At 41.3% G+C, this 20,666-nt stretch overlaps 2 protein-coding genes across 9 annotated transcripts in view; one reads left to right on the top strand and one right to left on the bottom strand.

The window, feature by feature from the left end:
* LOC140202876 (organic solute transporter subunit alpha-like) overlaps positions 1 to 20,666 on the bottom strand; it is a 158,660-nt gene that overhangs the window by 77,052 nt on the left and 60,942 nt on the right. For 3 of the 4 annotated variants that reach the window (XM_072268405.1, XM_072268395.1, XM_072268439.1), the window contains exon 1: positions 4,956 to 5,106. The exons of the other annotated variant lie outside the window; for it this stretch is intronic. Coding sequence is in view for 2 of the 3 variants with exons in the window: in XM_072268395.1 (XP_072124496.1) it covers positions 4,956 to 5,010 (55 nt within the window). In the remaining variant the exon portion in view is untranslated. Of the gene's footprint in view, positions 1 to 4,955; positions 5,107 to 20,666 lie in introns of those variants that run through there. 4 annotated transcript variants of the gene reach the window in all.
* lgals3b (lectin, galactoside binding soluble 3b) overlaps positions 4,914 to 20,666 on the top strand; it is a 34,698-nt gene continuing 18,945 nt past the window's right edge. The window contains exons 1-5 of one of the 5 annotated variants that reach the window (XM_072268487.1): positions 4,914 to 5,137; positions 5,443 to 5,474; positions 6,916 to 6,927; positions 8,324 to 8,707; positions 16,331 to 16,419. In XM_072268487.1, the coding sequence (XP_072124588.1) occupies positions 5,472 to 5,474; positions 6,916 to 6,927; positions 8,324 to 8,707; positions 16,331 to 16,419 (488 nt within the window). In that variant the 5' untranslated portion in view covers positions 4,914 to 5,137; positions 5,443 to 5,471. The other 4 variants (XM_072268470.1, XM_072268507.1, XM_072268498.1 and 1 more) reach the window with 4 other exon arrangements.

Genomic DNA, 20,666 nt, shown 5'->3' with positions numbered 1-20,666 from the left:
AGAACAGACTCCTGTTTTCAACAACAATGTTGAAGTTGGGAGGGTAAGAGTTTCAAGTTCCAAGGTGTGAACATTATAAACACTCAGCCCTGGTCCAACCATGTAATCAATGTTTAGCTGATTTAACCACTGAGGCAGATTTAAAAGATAAACTCCTTGAGGCTGAGAGCAGAAAATGAACTAGTGCTCAGCTCACTATTCCATGACAGCCAAGATTCCCCACCTGAGCCCATGCCACCTGCTTGGACTTGACCTGTCTCCCTCTCTTCCCTCTACTACCGTTGGGCGGGTGGTGCAGGAGTCTGGAGTAGATGATGCCCTGCAACCATCGGGCTCCTGGACCAGCTTCACTCGCCGCAGCGCTGAACTGGTGCCACAGCTGTGGACTCGCTTTTGAACAATCTGCAGTTCATGGTCTCTATTATTTGCTTACTTTCTCACTATTTGCACGATTTGCTCTTTTTCACACATCGGATTTCATTGGACTTTGTTGTGAGTGGTTTCTCATGGATTCTATTGTGTTTCTGTTTTATGGCTCCTTGCAAAATGATGAATCCAGGTTGTATATAGTGTACATACATACACAATAAATTAACCTTTAGGGAATCCTGCACAAGAACACCCAATTCCCTTTGCACCTAAGATTTTTGAATATTCTCTCCATTTAGAAAATAGTTTACACTTTTATTTCTTCCTCCAAAGTGCATGACTGTACACTTCCCGACACTGTATACTATCTGCCACTTCTTTGTGCACTCTCCTGTCCTGTCCAAGTCCTTTCGTAGCCTCTCTGCTTCCTCAACAATATCTATCTCTCTACCTTTCTTCACATCATTTGCAAACTTTGCTACAAAACCATTAATTCCATCATCCAAATTATTCACAAACATAAAAAGAATCACTCCTAACACAGACCCCTGTGGAATATCACTGGTCACTGGCAGCTAGCCAGAAAAGGCTCCTTTTATTCCCATTCTTTGCCTCCTGCCACTCAGCCAATCTTCTATCCATGTTGGTATCTTTCAGGTATTACCACAAGCTCTTAAATTGTTAACCAGCCTCATGTGTGACACCTTATCAAAGGCTTTCTGTAAATTCAAGTACACAACATTGACCAATTCTCCTTTGTCTATCCTACTTGTTATTTCTTAAAAAATTCCAACAGATTTGTCAGGGAAGACAATCTCTTGAGCAAATCATACTGATTTCAGCCTATTTTATCATGTGCCTCCAAGTACCCCGAAACCACAATCTTAACAATCAACTCTGACGTCTTTCCAACCACTAATTTCCTTTCTTCTGCATCTTTCCCTTCTTGAAGAGTAGAGTAGCATTTACAACTTTCCAGTCCTCTGGAACCAAGCCAGAATCTATTGATTCTTGAAAGATCATTACAAATACCTCCATGATCTCTTCAGCCACCTCTTTCAGGACCCTGGGGTGTACACCATCTGGTCCAGGTGACTTACCTATCTTCAGACCTTTCAGTTTCCCAAGCACCTTTTCCCTAATAATAGCAACTTAACTCGTTTCTTTCCACAGACACTCTTGCACTTCTGGCATACTGCTAGTGCCTTCCACATTGAGGACTGATGCAAAATACTTATTTAGTTCATCCACCATTTACTTGTCCACCATTGCTACCTCTCCAGCATTGTTTTCCAGCAGTCCAATATCTACTTTTTCCTTTCTTTTACATTTCATATAGCTGAAGAAACCTTATTGGCAATATTATTGGCTATTCCATGTTTTCCCTCTTTATGACTTTTTAGTTACCTTTTGAGGATTTTTAAAAGCTGACCAAATTTCTAACTTCCCACTAATTTTTGCTCTATTATAATCTCTCTCCTTGGCTTTGACCTCCCTTGTCAGCCAAAGTTGTGACATCCTGCCTTTAGAATACTTCTTTTTGTGATATGTCTATCCTGCAACCTCCAAATTGCTCCCAGAAACTCCAGCTCTGCCATCAGCCCTGCTAGTGTTCCCTTTCAATCAACTATGGCCAGCTCCTTGCTCATGTCTCTGTAATTCCCTTTACTCCATTTTAATACTGATATATCTGACTTTAGCTTCTTCCTTTCAAATTGCAGGGGGAGTTCTATCATATTATGATCTTTGCCTCCTAAGGGTTCATTTACCACACTCTCTCTAATTAATTCTGGTTCACTACACAACACCCAATCTGGAATAGCTGACCCAACCATGAGGTGGGCTCAACTACGAGCTGCTCTAAAAAGCCATCTTGTAGGCTTTCTACAAAATCCCCATCTTGGTATCCAGCACCAACCTGATTTTCCACAATCTACCTGTATATTGAAATCCCCATGACTATCATAACATTGCCCTTTTGACATGCATTTTTTATCTCCCATTGCAATTTGCAGCCCATATATTTGCTGCTGTATGGAGGCCTGCATATAACTCCCATCAAGGTCTTTTTACTCTTGCAGTTTCTTAGCTCTACCCACAATGATTCTACACCTTCTGATTATATATCACCTCTGTCCAAGGATTTGATTTTATTCTTTACCAACACAGCCACGCCACCCCCTCTGCCTAACTACCTGTCCTTTCAATTTAATGTGTATCCTTGAATGTTAAGCTCGCAGCTATAATCCCCTTTCAACCATGAATCAATGATGCTCATAACATCATACATGCCAATCTCCAAGTCTGGTACAAGTTCATTCCATATGCTGCATGCATTCAAATATGGTACCTTCAGTCCTGTATTCATCAGCCTTTTTGATTTTGTCTACTTTTATGTTACAGCTCATCTTGTTGACTGCAATTTTGCCCTGTCACCAGCAGGTCCTTGCTAGCAGTCTCACTACACAGTGCTTCTGCTCACATACCAACTGTCCCATCTTCAGCCCTATCACTCTGGTTCCCATCCCCCTGCCCTATTAGCTTAAACCCTCCCAAACAACTCTAGCAAATCTGCCCGTGAGAATGTTGGTCCCCCTCAGTTTCAGGTGTAACTTATCCCTATTGTACTGGCCATACCTTCTCCAGAAGATATCCCAATAATCCAGAAATTCCATCCGCCTGCCCCCTGCACCAGTTCATCAGCTATGCATTTATCTGCTGTTCTTACCCTCACTGGCATATGGCACAGGCAGCAACCCAGAGATTTACTATCCTGGAGGTCCTGCTTTTTAGCATTCTACCTAGCTCCCTAAATTCTCTCTTCGGGACCACCTCACCTTTCCTATCTAAGACATTGGTACCGAAATGCACCGAGACTTCTGGATTCTCACACTACCCCTTTAGAAGGCTGTGGACTCAATCCAAGGCACCCCTAGCACTTGGGAGGCAACATACCAAACGGGTGTCTCTATCAAGTTCACAGAATCGCATCTCTGTTCCTTTTACTCCTTTCACTACTGTAGTCCTCTCTTCTCTTCCGAGCCACAGCACCAGACTCTGTGCCAGAGACCCGGTCACAGTGGCTCCTGCCTGGTAGGCTAAGCCTCCTAACAGAATTCAATACAGTGTACTTATTATTGAGGGGAATATCTACAGGGGTACTCTGCACTGGCTACCCATTTCCTTTCCCTCTCCTGACAGTCTCCCAGGTACCAGCCTCCTGCAACCTTGGGGTGACTACCTCCCTGTAGCTTCTATCCATCACCTCCTCAGTCGCCCATATGAGCTAAAGTTCACTGAGTTGCAGCTCCAGTTTTTTTAAAAACGCATTCTCAGAGGAGCTGCAGTTTGGCACATTTTGGAGGCTAGAGATCTCCCAGAATTCCCACATCTTGAACAAAGAACAAAATGCAGCCCCAGGGGCCATTTTCATTGCAATAACCATACACTAACAGATGAGGAATGAAGAATAAAATAAAAACCTGCCAAATACTTCCCTCACCAAAGCCACTATAACACTAACACAATGGCCACTCTGTTTGCCCCTGCTTTATTTTTATTCGCCGTTGCAAATGAATCCCATTCATTGATTGGCCTGTTCAAACTCTGAAAGCAATTGTGAAGCACTGATTTTTTAATCTTCAATTGCAGACTTTCCATCAGGCAGAAAATATAAAAGCCTGAAAATGCATACCACCAGGTTTCAACCCTGCTATTGAACAGGTCCACAATACAGTAAGGTAGACTCAACCTCGCATTTTAGTTTGTAATGATCTTGCACTTATTGTCTACCTGCACTGCATTCGCTCTGTTACTGTTGCACTTCATTCTTCATTCTGTTGCTGCTCACCTTGTATGTCAATGCACTGGCAATGATTTGATCTGACCAACAGTATGCAAGACAAGCTTTTCACTCTACCCCAGTACATGTAATGATAATAAATCAATTCTAATTATTTTTTGAAGCAGCGGCATCTTACAAATCTATCAGCAGTGCTTGTTCAGCTTGGTTTTCAGGTTATTATAATTATTTATCAGTTTACACTTTTACTTGCACTCATTTGAACAGAAATTCCTTAATTCGGATTTTATCCTGGACGCTGTTTCTTTGTTCTGTGATTTTTGGACTGCTGAAACCTCTGTAATCAGTATAAACCCTTCTAGCTGTTATACCATTTAATGAATACAATCGCAATTTTACATCTAATTTTTTTTAAGTTGGCTATGTAAAAAGTTGTCTGTTTCTCTCTATGAAAATGCGGTTCTTGCCAGTATTTTCTGTTTTATTTCCTGGGCTGCATTGCTGTTACGACGCCCTGCAGTCATAATGGGTGTTGTACAATACAGAGAGAAAAGGCCCGTAAGTATACGGGGCAAACGGAAATGAGTCTAGCTCGGTTAATTTGGCTGGTTTGGGACTTTTGGCATGGACGAGTTGGGGGCAAAGGGCCCGTTTCCGAATTGTGTAATCCACTCAAGTAGACTACTGAAACTACTCGGCTCTCACAATTCCAGTCATCCGGTTTTTGTGCAACTATTCCACATGACCATTCACCTACACTGCAGTTGATTTACAATTTACCTACCAACCAAATGCAAATATTGCTCTTTTGTCGTTTCCAGCTCCGCCGCCCAAAGCATCAAGATTTCATCCGCCTATCAAAATAAGGTCATGTCTGAGCGGTTCTGCAACTCCACCCTGATCATGTGAAGGGCGAGGCTATCCGATGACTGTTCTGAGGGCGTCACTGAAGTTTTAAAGGCTCCAGTAAGTGGATTTGTGATCAAATTACAGGCAGGACTTGGGCCAGGTATGCGAACAGTTTTTTAAAAAAATCCCACTGATCGTGCGGTGCGTGTCTTCGAGTCGAGGTGAATGGGTTTCGGGTTGGTGTTTTTGGGAACGATTTAGGAGCGTTTTGCCGTCCTTCCGTTACTTTAACGTGATCGAACGGCTGGAATCAACGGCCCAGGCTGGTTGGCTGAGTCCAGCTCCGCGACTTCTCTTTCTAAACTCGGAGCCCCCATCCCTTCGCCAGCACTGATTCGTTCGTTGCCCCTTTCTTTCTGTAGGTTTCCTCTCCGATTGCATCAACAAAATCATGGTAAGAAATTACAAATCTTTATATTCCTATTATAATGGAAGTGGTCTTTCTCTAACACGGAAGCTATCAATTTAATATCGTTTTTCTCCTGCGGAACACAAGCCAGTAGTTTCACAAAAGTTCGGTTGTCAATTGCGCTGGCCCCCTTCTACTCCACTCCCAGCACATAGCTCCCACGCCACCTCCATCTCCCCCATCTGGTCCAATCCCTTTAAGTCACCTCCCCGGCACATTGATTGCTCCCTCCCTCCAGATCGCATCTCCTCCCACATCCCGTGTCACTTCTTCACCACCCACTGTTTCTCTTCGTCTCTCCTTCTCCCTTCCCTCCTACTTCTCCCCTGCAAAAAAGATAACCATGGAAAATCGTGTTGGAAACCAGATGCCCCAAACACATCATTTTGCATCTAAATTATACTTACATCATTGAAGTAAATGTCCTCAATGTGCTTTGGTTGTCGAACCGGTGTGGATTTAAAAAAATATCTTAATACAGTATATTGTAAAATAGTGCAATTGTGATTGTAGATAGCTGTAGTTTCTGCTACTATAGAAACTTTATATGCTAGTTTACATAGTTTTACTTTTTCTTTGTGGTTGAAAAGAACCTGGTGTAATGTAGAGTTACACGTATTTATAGATTCACTTTTACACACCCATAATAAGTATATGATCCTTCCCACAATCCAGAAATGTTGAAGACTTGCAAAAAACATGATCACGAGCTTTGCCTAACTAAATCTTTTTGGACGCAAACTAAAGTTCTCTACTTAATAATAATTTAATTAAAATTGCTGCCTCTCTCTCACATACACCTGCATTATTTCTCTTGTGTATAATGTATGTTTAGATGTAATTTGTATTCTGTGTGTTGTCTGTACCCATGTACCTGTGATGTTGCTGCAAACAAGTTTTTCACTGTATCTGTACATGAGGTCATGTTAATGCTGGAAAATGAAGTAAGGGAAAATGAAGAGGAAACTTCTTCACTGAGGGTGGTGAGAGTGTGGAACAAGCTGCCTGTGGTAGTGGTGCATGCTCGCTTGATTGCAACTCTTAAGAGAAGTTTGCACGTCCATGGATGGGAGGTCGACAGAGGGCGATGGTCCAGATTTTGTGTTGATGGGACGAGGCAGATCAGCATGGGCTAGATGGGCCAAAGGGTCTGTTCCTGTGCTGTAGTGCTTCATAATTCTGTGACATGATAATACATTCAGCTTGACTTGTCTGGAAATTTCTCAGCTAAAACTTTGATGTATGAACCAATGAATGAATGAACAATAGTTATTAAATTCCAGTATGACACATGTAACTTCTCCCCTTCCAATCACCATCTAGAGGCAGATGACTTAAATAATTTCCTTCTAAAAGCTAGTATTTAATATTTAGTTATTCCTTGCTTGCAATAATTCATTTGAACATAATCTGTTTTGTTTTACAGGATGAATTATCTGTGAGTATGAAACTATTTTTGACATCAGAATTTTTATTAATACTTTTCAAATACCCATATATTTATTGAGATATAGAGCCGTATCGCCCAGTTAACCCTAGCCTAATCATGGCATGATTTACAATGACTAATTAACCTAGTAACTGGTACATTTTTGGACTGTGGGAAGAAACCGGAACGTCTGGAGAAAACCTACGTATTCCACAGGAAGGATATATATATGGACTCCTAACAAATGATGTCAGAATTGAATTCCTTTGCCCTGACCTCTAGTAATGTCACGCTAACCTCTATGCTAATGTGGCAACCCTATTCAACAATCCTGTTGTTTAGATTCCGTTCTAGCAGGGTTATAATCAAATATTATTAATCATTGGTTTGATTTCCTTCTTCAATTTATGTGCCCATCCATTCATGCTTCACAGTTTAGAGGCTACATTTTAAATATTGCTTTGTTTCCACTGTCCTCCAGCCTAAACTCAATACCGTATATTGCCAGGTTATAGTCTGTGGATCAAATGCTAATTGTATAAGGTGTTGAAAATGTTCTGCCAGGTAAAAATGGGAATATTAATTTAATAAGTAGCATTAGCCATCGGCGAATACACAGAGATGGGGACGAAATCACCAAAAGATGAGAGTGCAAACCAGAATGAGTAGTAAGCCAGATATTATAACATTCTCCAAGTGGTCTATATACAATTTAGCTTCAGTCAAAAGATTTTATTGTGAAGTTTATAGTGATTTTTTTAGGTCAAAATCTGGTTTGATTACCTGAGGTTGCAGGGTCTTAATATACTGTTGTTCTTTTGTGCTGCTTCTGTGCGTTATTTCAATTAAATTAGAAACAAGCTGTTTCACTTATCAATGAACACATTTTATTCTTCAGTGTTTGGAATAGATGGGCCATAACATTTTCCATACCTATATGTACATCCTCTCTTTATTCTTAAGGATACTTTTTATATCTCTAACTCTGGTAATCTTTCACACGTAGAGCTTGTTTTCTCTTTTGGATTACTCAAAGGTTCCCTGATAATTACTAGCAGCTTTTCTCTTTCTCTTTCCCTCATATTGCCTTTGAAAGGTCCATAGCTCTTTATTTTCCCAATCCAACATGTACTTTGGTCTAAGTTGAATTTGTTAGCCTATTTATTGTCCAAGTTAAATGACTTGGCTCCCTGTGGAACAATCTGAAGTCTGTGCGATGAGGGTTGTTAACGATTATTAGCTAAGTCCCTTTTTGACTGTAATTTCATGCCTTTCCTTTCAAATGTGAATTTTGATTAACTATTACTGCTAACCATACTTATTAGCCCTATCAAGATCTTATTTTTATATTTTGTCGATCTTTATTTTCTTATATTTATTTTATATATTAAAAATATCATTTTAGTTGGAAGATGCACTGGGTCCTGATCCTTCAAGTGCTGCCAAAGTGAATGCAGGTGCCACAAATCCACAACCAGCACAACCAGGGCAGCCAGGACCTTGGCCTGGGCAGCCGGGACCTTGGCCTGGGCAGCCGGGACAGCCGGGACCTTGGCCTGGGCAGCCGGGACAGCCGGGACCTTGGCCGGGGCAGCCGGGACAGCCGGGACCTTGGCCGGGGCAGCCGGGACAGCCGGGACCTTGGCCGGGGCAGCCGGGACCTTGGCCGGGGCAGCCGGGACAGCCGGGACCTTGGCCGGGGCAGCCGGGACAGCCGGGACCTTGGCCGGGGCAGCCGGGACAGCCGGGACCTTGGCCGGGACAGCCGGGACCTGCTGCTGGACCGTTGGTAAGTGTTGATCTTGTTTGAAATTAATACATAATACATGCATGTTCAATGATTTCCGGGTCTTATTTTAGGTGTCAACCCTGTAACTGAACTAAGATTGCATATCTTAAAGGTTTGAAGATTTTGCACTGTTGTAACATTGTGTTGTAAATAGATCAAATTTTGTTCCATGCTATGGTTATTTTCAGACACACATTACAATAAACACTTGGCCTTTACAAAAGAAACCACAGATCATCAAAGATATAAGTAGTTGGTTCTCTGACATTAAGTAAATCAAAGAGCAGTGAAGTAAATGAAAATTAAAAATAAACTGCAAATGCTGGAATTTTGAACTATAAACTAAAAAATGGTGTAGGCAATGTTGACAAAGGCTCCCAAAGTGTAAAGATTGTTTCTCTTTCCAGCTACTGAGTGTCTCCAGCATTTTATATTTTATTTTCAGATAAGGTAAAGTTAGGAAAGGCAGCAAGATGGAAAAACTCTATTTTGTGAATATCTTAAATGGAGATGGAGAGGTAGAAAGGATAGTTCCAAAATGGAATTCAATATCAAACGCAACAATTTTAGGCTACATCCACACTAGACTGGATAATTTTGAAAACGCTGGTTTCGAGTAAAAACGACAGGTGTCCACACTAGGCGTTTTTCAAAATATCTCTGTCCACATTAAAACGGATATTTGGGTGAATCTACTCCTACTGGGCAAGCACAGATGCATCTACAGAAAACAAGTGAAGGGGAAACGGTATAATATTCACGTTTCTGCGGTGGCGTTGTGCTATTTCCATTGGTCAAAAACTAGAGTACCAACAATAACAGCGAAAGAAAGTTTTCAACAATGTCTTTGAGGAATACAAAGAAAACCTCCGCTGGAAAACTCAGACCGGACTTATTTGTTTAGACAGACAATGAAGTCGAGCTGTTTCTGCGAGTTACAAATGACTACAAAGTCAGCAAAGCAGTGGAGAATGTGGAAATGTTTTTAACTCCAAACAAGCTATTAACATAGACAATAAAGTAAACAATACACGCATGTAGCCGTCCTCGACCCGAGATCAATGAGAGAGAGGAATTTTCTGCCGCCAGACCTGTGCAGTATTTCTGACATTAATATTTTTAAAGATAGACTCAATCAAATCAATTTAGGGGATCTAGTCAAAAAAGCTCACTTTACAATTTAACTCTCACTCCGTTCACACCGACTGCGCGTTATAACAGCCGTCCGGCAGTGCTTGCGCAGTGCCAAGCAGAAGCAGAAAAAGCATTGTTGTTGTGGTGTTGTCATGACAGTGTTTTTAAATATCTCCGTTTACCCCGTCCACACTACAACGCGCAACAATCGTTTTCAAATTTACACACTCTGGAGAGTGTTTTAGAAAACCTCCGTTTTCGGGGGATGAAAACGCCATTTCAGTGTGGATGGAGGGTCAAAACGAAGAGAAAAATCTTTGTTTTCAAAATTATCCTGCGTAGTGTGGACGTAACCTTAGTTAACTTGTTTAACTGCTCATATAGACATAGACATACTTTATTGATCCCGAGGGAAATTGAGTTTTGTTACAGCAGCACCAACCAAGAATAGAGCGTAAATATAGCAATACAAAAACCACAAACAATCAAACAACAATATGTAAACTATGCCAAATGGAAATAAGTCCAGGACCAGCCTATTGGCTCAGGGTGTCTGACCCTCCACGGGAGAAGCTGCAAAGTTCGATGGCCACAGGCAGGAACAACCTCCCATGACGCCCAGTGTTGTATCTCAGTGGAATATGGCCAGAGTCCAACAGCAAAAAGTTCAATATCCGGGCTACAAACACGTTCCTCGATTGTAATATGAGCAGGATTACACCATTCGCTGTTAACCAGAACAGCAAGCCCCCAACTCCTTTACGCTTACCGCTCTCAGTGCACTTCCAGTCAGCCCGAACTGTCTGGAAGCCCTCCATGGAAAAGTTTTGGTCGTGCATTAGAATTCCGCTATAAAATTATCTAGTTGTAATATTAAAAGGTTCATTTATTATTGAAGCATATCCCTATATGACTTCAAAATTTGGCTTCTCCAGGTAGCCACAAAATAAAGAACATGAAAGTAATTCAGAGAGAAACATCAACCCCCCCCCCGTACAAAAAAGGAACAGCGTTACGATCGTCAACCCCCCCCCCCACCCAAAATGGAACAGGAACATCGACCGCCCAAAAAGCAACCCCTCCCCCACATAAAGCTAGCAGAACATCAAATCCCCAAACACACTCTCCTCGCACAACAAAACAGAAAAGGAATGAGCGATTTTATAAAAAAACATAAGTCTGAAGAAGTCCACAGTCCATAAACGCAATCGTCCAATCTGTAAACGTAGAATCAGGATGCCACAGTGAGCCACACAGCAAAAGGCCACTCACAGACTCCTTCACTGGCAATGATCAGAAGGCAGGCAGTTGGCATGAAACTCACGCTCATCCTCTGCATTCACCTCGATGTTTCAATCGGCCTCGATGCTTTAATTGGCAATTAATGGACCCTTTAAATGGCAAAAAGGAGCTGAACGTTGCTCGCACCCCGATTTGAAGTCTCTTTGCATTGAGGCCAAGCATGTGCTTGCATCCCGGAATCTTCTCAGAGACAGTAAGGCACTGGATCACCCAACTGATCTCCAAACAGTAAATCACAGGCACTAAGAGTTCCAGAAACACACTTAAGGTGAAAAATGGACGAAAAGAAGCAAAAAAGATATTTTTGTTTGCTATCTAAAAGATGTTGACCTAGAGAGTGTTGTACGCTGGTGCCAGCTTGACCGTAGTGTTAACTAGCATCATCTTGATCGGTAGAACATTAACTCAGGATTTCTTCATCCGTGGATATGGCTAAGTACTTAAAGCACTTCCCTTTTGATTTCAGGTTCTGCAAGAGCTCTGACCTTCATTTCACATCTTTACTTGTCTCTGTTTTCTCTCTTTCTCTTTTCTAACTGCCCATTTGTTCTTTTAACTAGATGGTTCTGTAAACATTGGTGCCACCCTGAGCACATCCCATCAGAAGTATTCTCTTTGCCCTCTACTTCCCTCCACATAAACCAAACTTGTTTTTGATTTTGTAGCCATGAGAGAAGAGTCTCTGATCTGAACTTGCTAAGTGTTTTCTGCATTTTTGGTTTTCAGATTTTTGGCATCCACAGTTTTGTTTTGATTTTTCATTTACATATGAAAATGGGAGGGCATCACAGCATAGTCAGAAAGGGAGCTTATATAAGCAAAATTTGAATAGGTGAATGCATTAAAATTAGAGAAAATTTGTAGATTTGGAGTCTGTACTAGTTCACCGATGTGAAGAAAGTAGAAAAAGTTGTAGATTCTGGAAATCAGAAACAAAAACAAAGCAGAAATGATCAGAAACACTCAAAAGGTGAGGCAGTATCTTCTCAAGCAGTTCCTGCTCATAATCTAACTTCTGTAGAGCGACAAGAATCTGTAAATTTTGCTGATGGTATAAAGTTAATAATTTTGAAAAAGTATTAATGGATTGTGGACTTGTAAAGTTTAAACAAATGTTAGCCTAAAGTTTGAAACATAGAAAGCCTACAGCACAATACAGGCCCTTTGGCTCACAAAGCTGTGCCGAACATGTACTTTAGAAATTACCTAGGGTTACCCATAGCCCTCTGTTTTTCTAAGCTCCATGACCCTATCCAGGAGTCTCTTAAAAGACCCTATCGTATTTGCTACGATCTTATTGATTAAATAGGGATAAGTTCAGGCTCAAATAAAAACAAATTCCCCTAAAACACAAGTGGAGTTAGATAAAAATCATAAGCAAATTTAATTTTAGGTTTACGATAGTCCAAAGAGGATGGCCCAACAATCCTCTACAGATTTGCCATGTGCTGCTCTATCACCTCACTTCACACTGCCCTTTTATCCCCAGGCTCACACTGGCTGTCTCCAAGTAAGGAAACGGAGGAACCAGATTTTATTTGGTATTTATATCTCAGGGTTCAACAACTTTCTCTCTGCAGTAACTAGGTGTTAAGCAAGTATCCCTTTCAACACATGCAAAATGCTGGAGGAACTCAGCAGGCTAGGTAGCATCTATGGAAAAGAGTAAACAGTTGACGTTTCAGGCCGAGTATGCCCTTCATCAAGATCCCCTTTGACAGTCTTTAAATATCCCCTTGTCAGCCAGTGATCTGGGCGAAGGCTTTGCCAGTTATAAAAGCAAAATGATTTTATAAAAACATTTTTCAATATTCAGTGACATTTAAAATCTATTGAAATTGAAGTGATTTTGTTTTTTGAAAAGTCATTTTGTTGAAGTCTAAAACACTGATATTTCTGACGTTTTCAATTATTTAAAAAAGTTACTGTAAGCTTTGGTTTTTTGGAAGTAGACAGGATCTGGAGATTTGTCCGGGGACAGGATTTGAAAGTGATTCTCCAGCTTGCTACAGGGGGAGGACAGCAAGAGATGCTTGTCACTGGAATGTTCACCCCAGCCAGACTTGATGGGTAGAAGAATGGTTTGGCGCTTTAAAGAAATTCTGAGCCAGTGTGGTCATGTCCACACAGGGTTCTGGGTCCTGTCAAACAATAGGACTGAAGAGTTTGTTCAATTGGTAGCATGCAAGATTGGACCCATAAGCCACTTGAGAGCCCATAAATAGATCACAGAACGAAGACCATCATCCTCGACCTCGAGGGATAGCCACAACTACGAGCACGCTATTTGAACCAGGAAGTAATTAACATTAGTTAATAATTGAAATTTAGGTCAAATTGCATACAGGAAAATAAGTGCAAAGGAAAATAAAGGGCAAATAGAATTTACACCTTTTAATCTAAAAGCATTTTTATCTCCAGCTACAGCTAAGATCTCACTGAATAAATTCCACAATTAGAGTTGGTTTTCAGTTTCAGAATGATTTTTGACTGTAATTAAGACTTATGTTGCCTCTTAAATATTTGTTTACAATGAAATGAGTAAGATTTTTTTTTACCTGGTTGGTATATATTACACAAATACAACAATCAGGCATCTTACTATGCATGTTAAGACAGTCTCTCTCAGGCTTACAGCCTTGCAAACCTGGTGTTTTGCCTACCATAGGGAAAAGGCAATTTAGTATGTTTCTCATCACTATTCTAGTAAAATGCATCATTATGAATGAAAAATATACATGTGGATCCACTCAGGATGACTGTTGACAAACAGTAACGTGATCAATGGCATGTTTCTGAGCTTCCGCTCTATAGCAACGTAGTCAGAATAATGCTGGAGGTGGATGTTAGTGGAACAGTCGTGCCTTGCTCTTGTTCTCCTGACCTGGAACATTTAATGATTAAGTGCAAACCTTTCTACTTACCGAGGAAGTTTTGTGCCATGATCCTGACTATAGCTTACATACTGCCAAAAGAAGATGCCAAGCAGGCACTTGTATATTGAGTGCCATAATTAACAAATGAGAAATGGCCTACCCTGACACCTTTCGCAGTATTGCTGAGGACTTAAATCAGGCTTACTTGAAAAAAAATCTCCGCTCATCACATCACCTGCAGCACTAGAGGACCCAACACACTCGATCACCACTACACTACCATAAAGAAGACCTATTGTTCCATCCTTTGACTGCATTTCAGGAAATCTGATTATCTGGCTGCCCTCCTACCTGCATTTAGGCAGACACTAAGGAGCAGGATGCCAGAGTCAGGACAGCAAAATGGTGCTCATGGGGGGACTGCTTCAAGTTGGTGGACTGGACCATGTTTGTGAACTCACAGAGGACCTGAATGAATACACCACGATTGTCATGACCTTTTAAAAGACACTGATAGATGCGTGTGTCTCCAGAAAGTCATTTAGTCTTCTTCAACCAGAAATTCTGGATGTACCAAGAGATTCAACATTGCTGGAAGCTAGATCAGTGGAATTCAAGATTGGTGATCCAGGAAAATATAAGCAGTCTAGCTATGACCTCTGGAAAGTCACCTCACATGCAAAGTGGCAATTCCGGACTAAATGACAACAGTTGACCAAATTCAAGGTGGTGACAAACTGGCATATGGGGGGAAACTGAAAATCTAACTGAATGGTGCCACAGAAACAACCTCTCACTCAATGTCAACAAAACTAAACAGCTGATTATTGACTATAGGAAGAAGAAGGTGTAGGTCCATAAGCCAGTGCTCATAAGGGGATCGAAGGTAGAGAGAGTCGGTAACTTTAAATTCCTTGGTATTACCATATCAGAGGATCTGTCCTGAACCAGCACATAAGTATATCACAAAAACACACAACAGCATCTCTACTTTCTTAGACTTTGTGTAGATTTGGCACATCACCTAAAACTTTGACAAACTTCTATAGATGCACAGTGGAGAGTATCCTAACTGGTATCATCATGGCCTGGTATAGAAACACCTATGTCCAGGGATGAGAAAGTTTTCAGAAAGTGGTGGACACAGCCCAATATATACAGATGAAACCCTCCCTGCCATTGTGCACATTTACATGGAGTGCTACCATAAGAAAGCAGCATCCATCATCTAGGACCCCCTCCCCACCATCCAGGCCATGCTCTCTTCTCGCTACTACCATTAGGCATGAGATACAGGAGCCTTGGGTCACACACCAGTAGGTTCAGAAACAGTGAACTGGTATAGATAACTTCACTCATCACAACTCTGAATTGATGACACAACCTACAGACTAACTATCAAGGATGCTACAACTCGTGTTCTCAGTATTATTTACTGCACAGTTTGTTTCCTCTCACACTTTGGCTGTTTGTGTCTTTGGTTATGTATAGCTTTTTTATAAATTTATTGCAATTCTTTCTATTCCTATAAATACCTGCAAGAAAATGAATCTCAAGGTAGTTTATGGTAATGTATTTGTACTTTGATTAAAAAAAAATACTTTGACTGGCCCCTTGCTCCATCCTTGACCTTACTAACGAGATAAGAGGTGTTATGTAAGTTACTGAGCAAAAGGACTAGATACATTTTATATGTCGCCTCTCAGCTTTATGCCATTCATACCTGGCAAATCTAGCAAAGTTTTTAAATAACAGCAGTTAAATGTTTTTCTAAATTATTTTGATTTTAGGTATTTTTGAGTGTGTCATATTTTTGGACTTTGTTAATTCTTTGACTGGAGACATTGGGAAACAACTGCGAGACCTAGATGAGAGCAGTGTGTGTGGAAGTCCTTCAGCTGATACGTGTTTGGGGCCTTACTTTCCATTGCTTGTATCCTAGTCATTACCTATGGATCGCTCCACTGAAATGACTGAAGAAGCAACACTGCTAAGTTTGCAGAACTAAAAGTAATGCAACGCTGGGACTAGCACTTACAGCGACTAACTTCGAGCAGGATCGATCAACGTTTTTAGGGAGTGGGATTATTTTCATTAAGTTTCCTGTGGCTTAGAAGTATAAAATTTAAATGAGAAGCCAATTTGAGAAAGCTTTAAAAATCGTTTATTTTTCCCTTCCTAAACCTTTGCTGAAGTATAAATGAGGTCATTTTAGCATCTTGAAACTACTATCATTCAGAATTATTTCACTGGAAGTGTGTATATTTTTTACTTCATATTCTTATTTTTTATTTTTACTTGGCACTTACAGACACTACCTTTTGAAATTCCTACTCAAGGAGGTTGGATTCCAATGAAATTGCTGACAGTTGAGGGAACTATCAATATGAATATTGACAAGTAAGTTTTGGTGTTTTACCATGTTTCAAAACGTATTTAATATATGACATGATGTTTTCAACTTCTGTATGGATATTGATCAGTTGTTTGCTGTTTATTGGGACAAACACCCCTATATGCACCTCGCTCAAACATGTGGCTCATCCCATTTCTACAGTATTTCTCAGCCTCTGAAACTGGTAGAAGGCCTTGACAGAGTGGGTGTGGAGAGGATGTTTCCTGTGGCGGGAGAGTCTAAGACCAGAGGATGCAGCCTCAGAGTAGAGGGTCATCCTTTTAGAACAGAGAGGAGATGGAATTTCTTCAGCCAGAGAGTGGCAAATCTGTGGGATTTTTTGGCACAGGCGGCTGTGGAGGCCAGCTCTTTATGCGTGTTTAAGGCAGAGGTTGATGGATTCTTGATTGGTCTGGGCATGAAGGGATACAGGGAGAAGGCAGGAGATTGGGGCTGAGAGGAAAACTGGATCAGCGAAGATGAAATGGAGGAGCAGACTTGATGGGCCAAATGGCCGAATTCTGCTCCTGTCTCTTATGCTGTTACGTACTTGATGAGATTAACTCTGCCACATGTCACCAACAGAGAACAATTCAACCTTTGTGTGTTTCCTTACTGTTTGGTCGAATGGTTAGTCCAATTAATCTCTTTCACACCCTGAAAGTAATGGGAAGCTGTTATCTTCATTTTGATAGTAATGTCTAGAAGCCAATGCATTGCTACTTCTCTTCCTTCTGCTACCTCCAATGCCAGATGCACCTCTCAAATGCATTGACTGGTCCCTTCACTTCTTGTTTAGATCAGTGAATTAAGTATATGGGAAATAACACAAAGGAGGCCATGATTGTACTGCATGGTAGGACGTGCTCGAGGGGCTGAGTGGTCCACGCTTGCTCCTGTGTTGGGGTCCACTACAAATCCAATGAAGCTACCACCCACTTCATTAACATCTGCACAAAGGGAAAGCTTTTCTTGTGTTTAAAATGAGTTGTAATTTTGAAGAAGCTGGCTTATTTCTGGCCCTTACATTTAGCTGTGCTTTTTCTTTAAAATTCTTTTCAAAGATCCAACTTCAGAGTCGTCCTCAGTAACTTTCTGATCAGTTCTCTTCGCTGCTGAGAACTTGCAGCTCATTCATCTCCCATTGTTCTATGATTCACTGTTGCTATGTCATTTCACCTACTGCAAGGAATGGTGGTATCTGAATGCGAGTGACTAAAAAGAGTGATACTGAGTTCTGGCCCAGAGAAATGAGGGAGAATTCACCTACCAGAAACTCAAATATAACATAAAAGACATAAAAATTAGGAGCAAGATAGGCAATCCAGTTCTTTTAATATTGGCTTATGTTCATCATGAGTAATTTTCTACCCCAGTGCCATTTTCTGCATTAAACCCTAACCTTTGACTCCTTTAAATATTTTGCAATCTATTTACATCTGATTTGAATGAATTCAATAACTGAGCAGTCCTCCAAGGCAGAGAATTTTCTAGATTCATCACTTCGGAGTGAAACGGTTTCTCCTTCTTCTCAGGCTTCGATTAGTCATAGTCGTAGTCATACTTTATTAATCCCGGGGGAAATTGGTTTTCGTTACAGTTGCTCCATAAATAATAGTAATAAAACCCTAAATAGTTAAATAGTAATATGTAAATTATGCCAGGAAATAAGTCCAGGACCAGCCTATTGGCTCAGAGAGTCTGACCCTCCAAAGGGAGGAGTTGTAAAGTTTGATGGCCGCAGGCAGGAATGACTTCCTATGATGCTCTGTGTTGCATCTCGGTGGAATGAGTCTCTGGCTGAATGTACTCCTGTACCCAACCAGTACGTTATGTAGTGGATGGGAGACATTGACCAAGATGGCATGCAACTTAGATAGCATCCTCTTTTCAGACACCACTGTGAGAGAGTACAGTTCCATCCCCACAACATCACTGGCCTTACGAATGAGTTTGTTGATTCTGTTGGTGTCTGCTACCCTCAGCCTGCTGCCCCAGCACACAACAGCAAACATAATAGCACTGGCCACCACAGACTCGTAGAACATCCTCAACATCGTCCGTCAGATGTTAAAGGACCTCAGTCTCCTCAGGAAATAGAGACGGCTCTGACCCTTCTTGTAGACAGCCTCAGTGTTCTTTGACCAGTCCAGTTTATTGTCAATTCGTATCCCCAGGTATTTGTAATCCTCCACCATGTCCACCCTGACCCCCTGGATGGAAACATCGACTACTTACTTTGAGTTTATGACCCTAGTTTGAGACACCTTGAATGGGAGAAACACCATGAGCCTCCATACTGTGTTTTGTCAAAATCTCTATAATTATCAAAGAAGACAAGTTCCATCTATGCCTACTTCTACAGTGGGTTTGCAGAAAGGGAAGCTACAAGCTTAGAAAAAGGGAGTATTTCCTTCTTGGAACATGACATTCAATGTAGGTTAGAGCCTTGTGCCTCTGTACTCCTTCCTACTAGTGAATTAGTGGAGGTGTTCGGCTGAGCCATTTGGTGTAGGAAGAGCAGAAATGGAACAGGTTCATGATGTTCTCTCTTCCCAGAACAGTAACCAAGAAATCCAGCTTTGTCTAACTTTTGTTTCTTATAATACTGAATAAGGGTTAGGTCAACAATGGTGGTTGAAATTTATGCAGCACAACTACAGGGCCAGTACATGGAACGTGTGGGTTGTCTTCTGCAGAAAGATTGGACTGGCCAAGCTTGTCTTCCATGGAGTTTAAAAGACTGAGAGGAGTTTGATTCCTGAGGGATCTTGGCACGATAGATTTTTATACAAGGAGTCAGTTCCTTGTAGGAAAATGTAGAATGAATCATCCCTGGTTGAAAGGGATCACTCATTTAAGACAGAAAAGAAGGGATTTTTTGCCCCTTAGGGGGTCATCAATGTTCTTCCTCAAAAGACTGTGAAAGAAGTCTGAATGACATTAAGGCAGACTCTTGATTAGCAGTAGTTGAAAGGTTAGCAGGAGTAGAGTTATACAGCATAGGAACAGGCCATTCAGTTGACTGTCTCCCTGCTGACAATTATGCCAATCTATTGTAATTCCGCATGCCTGCAATAATTCAGAATCTGAATCAGGTTTAATGTCACTGGCATATGTATTGAGATATGTTGTTTTGCAGCAGCAGTACAATGCAGTACATAATTAAGAAGCTATAGATTGCAATAAGAAATATATATTAAAATTTTAATTAAGTAGTGCAGAAAGAGAGCAAAATAAAAGTAAAAAAAAAAGCGAGGTAGTATAACTGGGTTCATTGCCCATTCAGAAAGTTGTGGGAAAGAGAATGGGTGTGTCTTCAGGCTCCTGTATCTCCTCCTTGATGGCAGAAATGAGAAGAGAGTGTGCCGTGAGTGATAAGGGTCCTTCATGATGGATGCCGCCTTTTTGAGGCGTTATCTTTTGAAGATGGCCTTGATGCTGGGGAAGCTAGTGGCCGTGATGGAGCTGGCTGAGCTTGTAACTTTCTGCAGCTTTTTCTGATCCTTGCAGTTTCCCCTCCATACCAGACAGTAATGCAACTAGTTAAAATGCTCTCCGTGATGCATCTGTGAAAGTTGCTACAGTCTCTGGTGACATACTAAGTCTCCTCAAACTCTTAATGAAATATAGCAGTTGTCGTGCCTTCTTTGTAATTCCATCAATACATTGGGCCCAGAATAGATCGGCAGAGATGTTGACACCCAGGAACTTGAAACTGCTGACCCTTTCCACTGCTGATCCCTCGAGGAGTACTGGTGTATGTTCTCTTGAATTCCCCCCTCTGAAGTCCACAATCAATTCCATGGTCTTACTGACTTTGTATGCAAGGTAGTTGTTGGAACACCACACAACTAACCTCACTCCTCTTCACTGTCTAAAATTCTGCCAACAATAGTTGTCATTGGCAAATTTATAGAAGCTGTTTGAGCTGTGTGTTTTTGCACAGTGATGGTTGTTATCGAGAGTAGAGTAGTGGGCTTAGCGCGCGTCCTTGAAGCTTGCCCATGTTGATGGTCAGTTATTTCCGATCCGCACTGACTGTTCTCCTGATGAGGAAGTCAAGGGTCCATTTGCAGAGGGAGAAACGGAGGTCCAGGCTTTGGAGCTTGTTGATTAGTACTGACAGTATGATGGTGTTAAACACTGACCTGTAACCAATAAACGGCAGCCTGATGTGGGTATTACTGCTGTCCAGGTGATCCAAGGCCGAGTGGAGAGCCAGTGAGATTGCATCTGCTGTAGACCTGTT

This window comes from Mobula birostris, chromosome 1 (assembly GCF_030028105.1).
Source record: "Mobula birostris isolate sMobBir1 chromosome 1, sMobBir1.hap1, whole genome shotgun sequence".
NCBI lineage: Eukaryota > Metazoa > Chordata > Chondrichthyes > Myliobatiformes > Myliobatidae > Mobula > Mobula birostris.
This window is presented reverse-complemented; position numbering and strand designations above follow the sequence as displayed.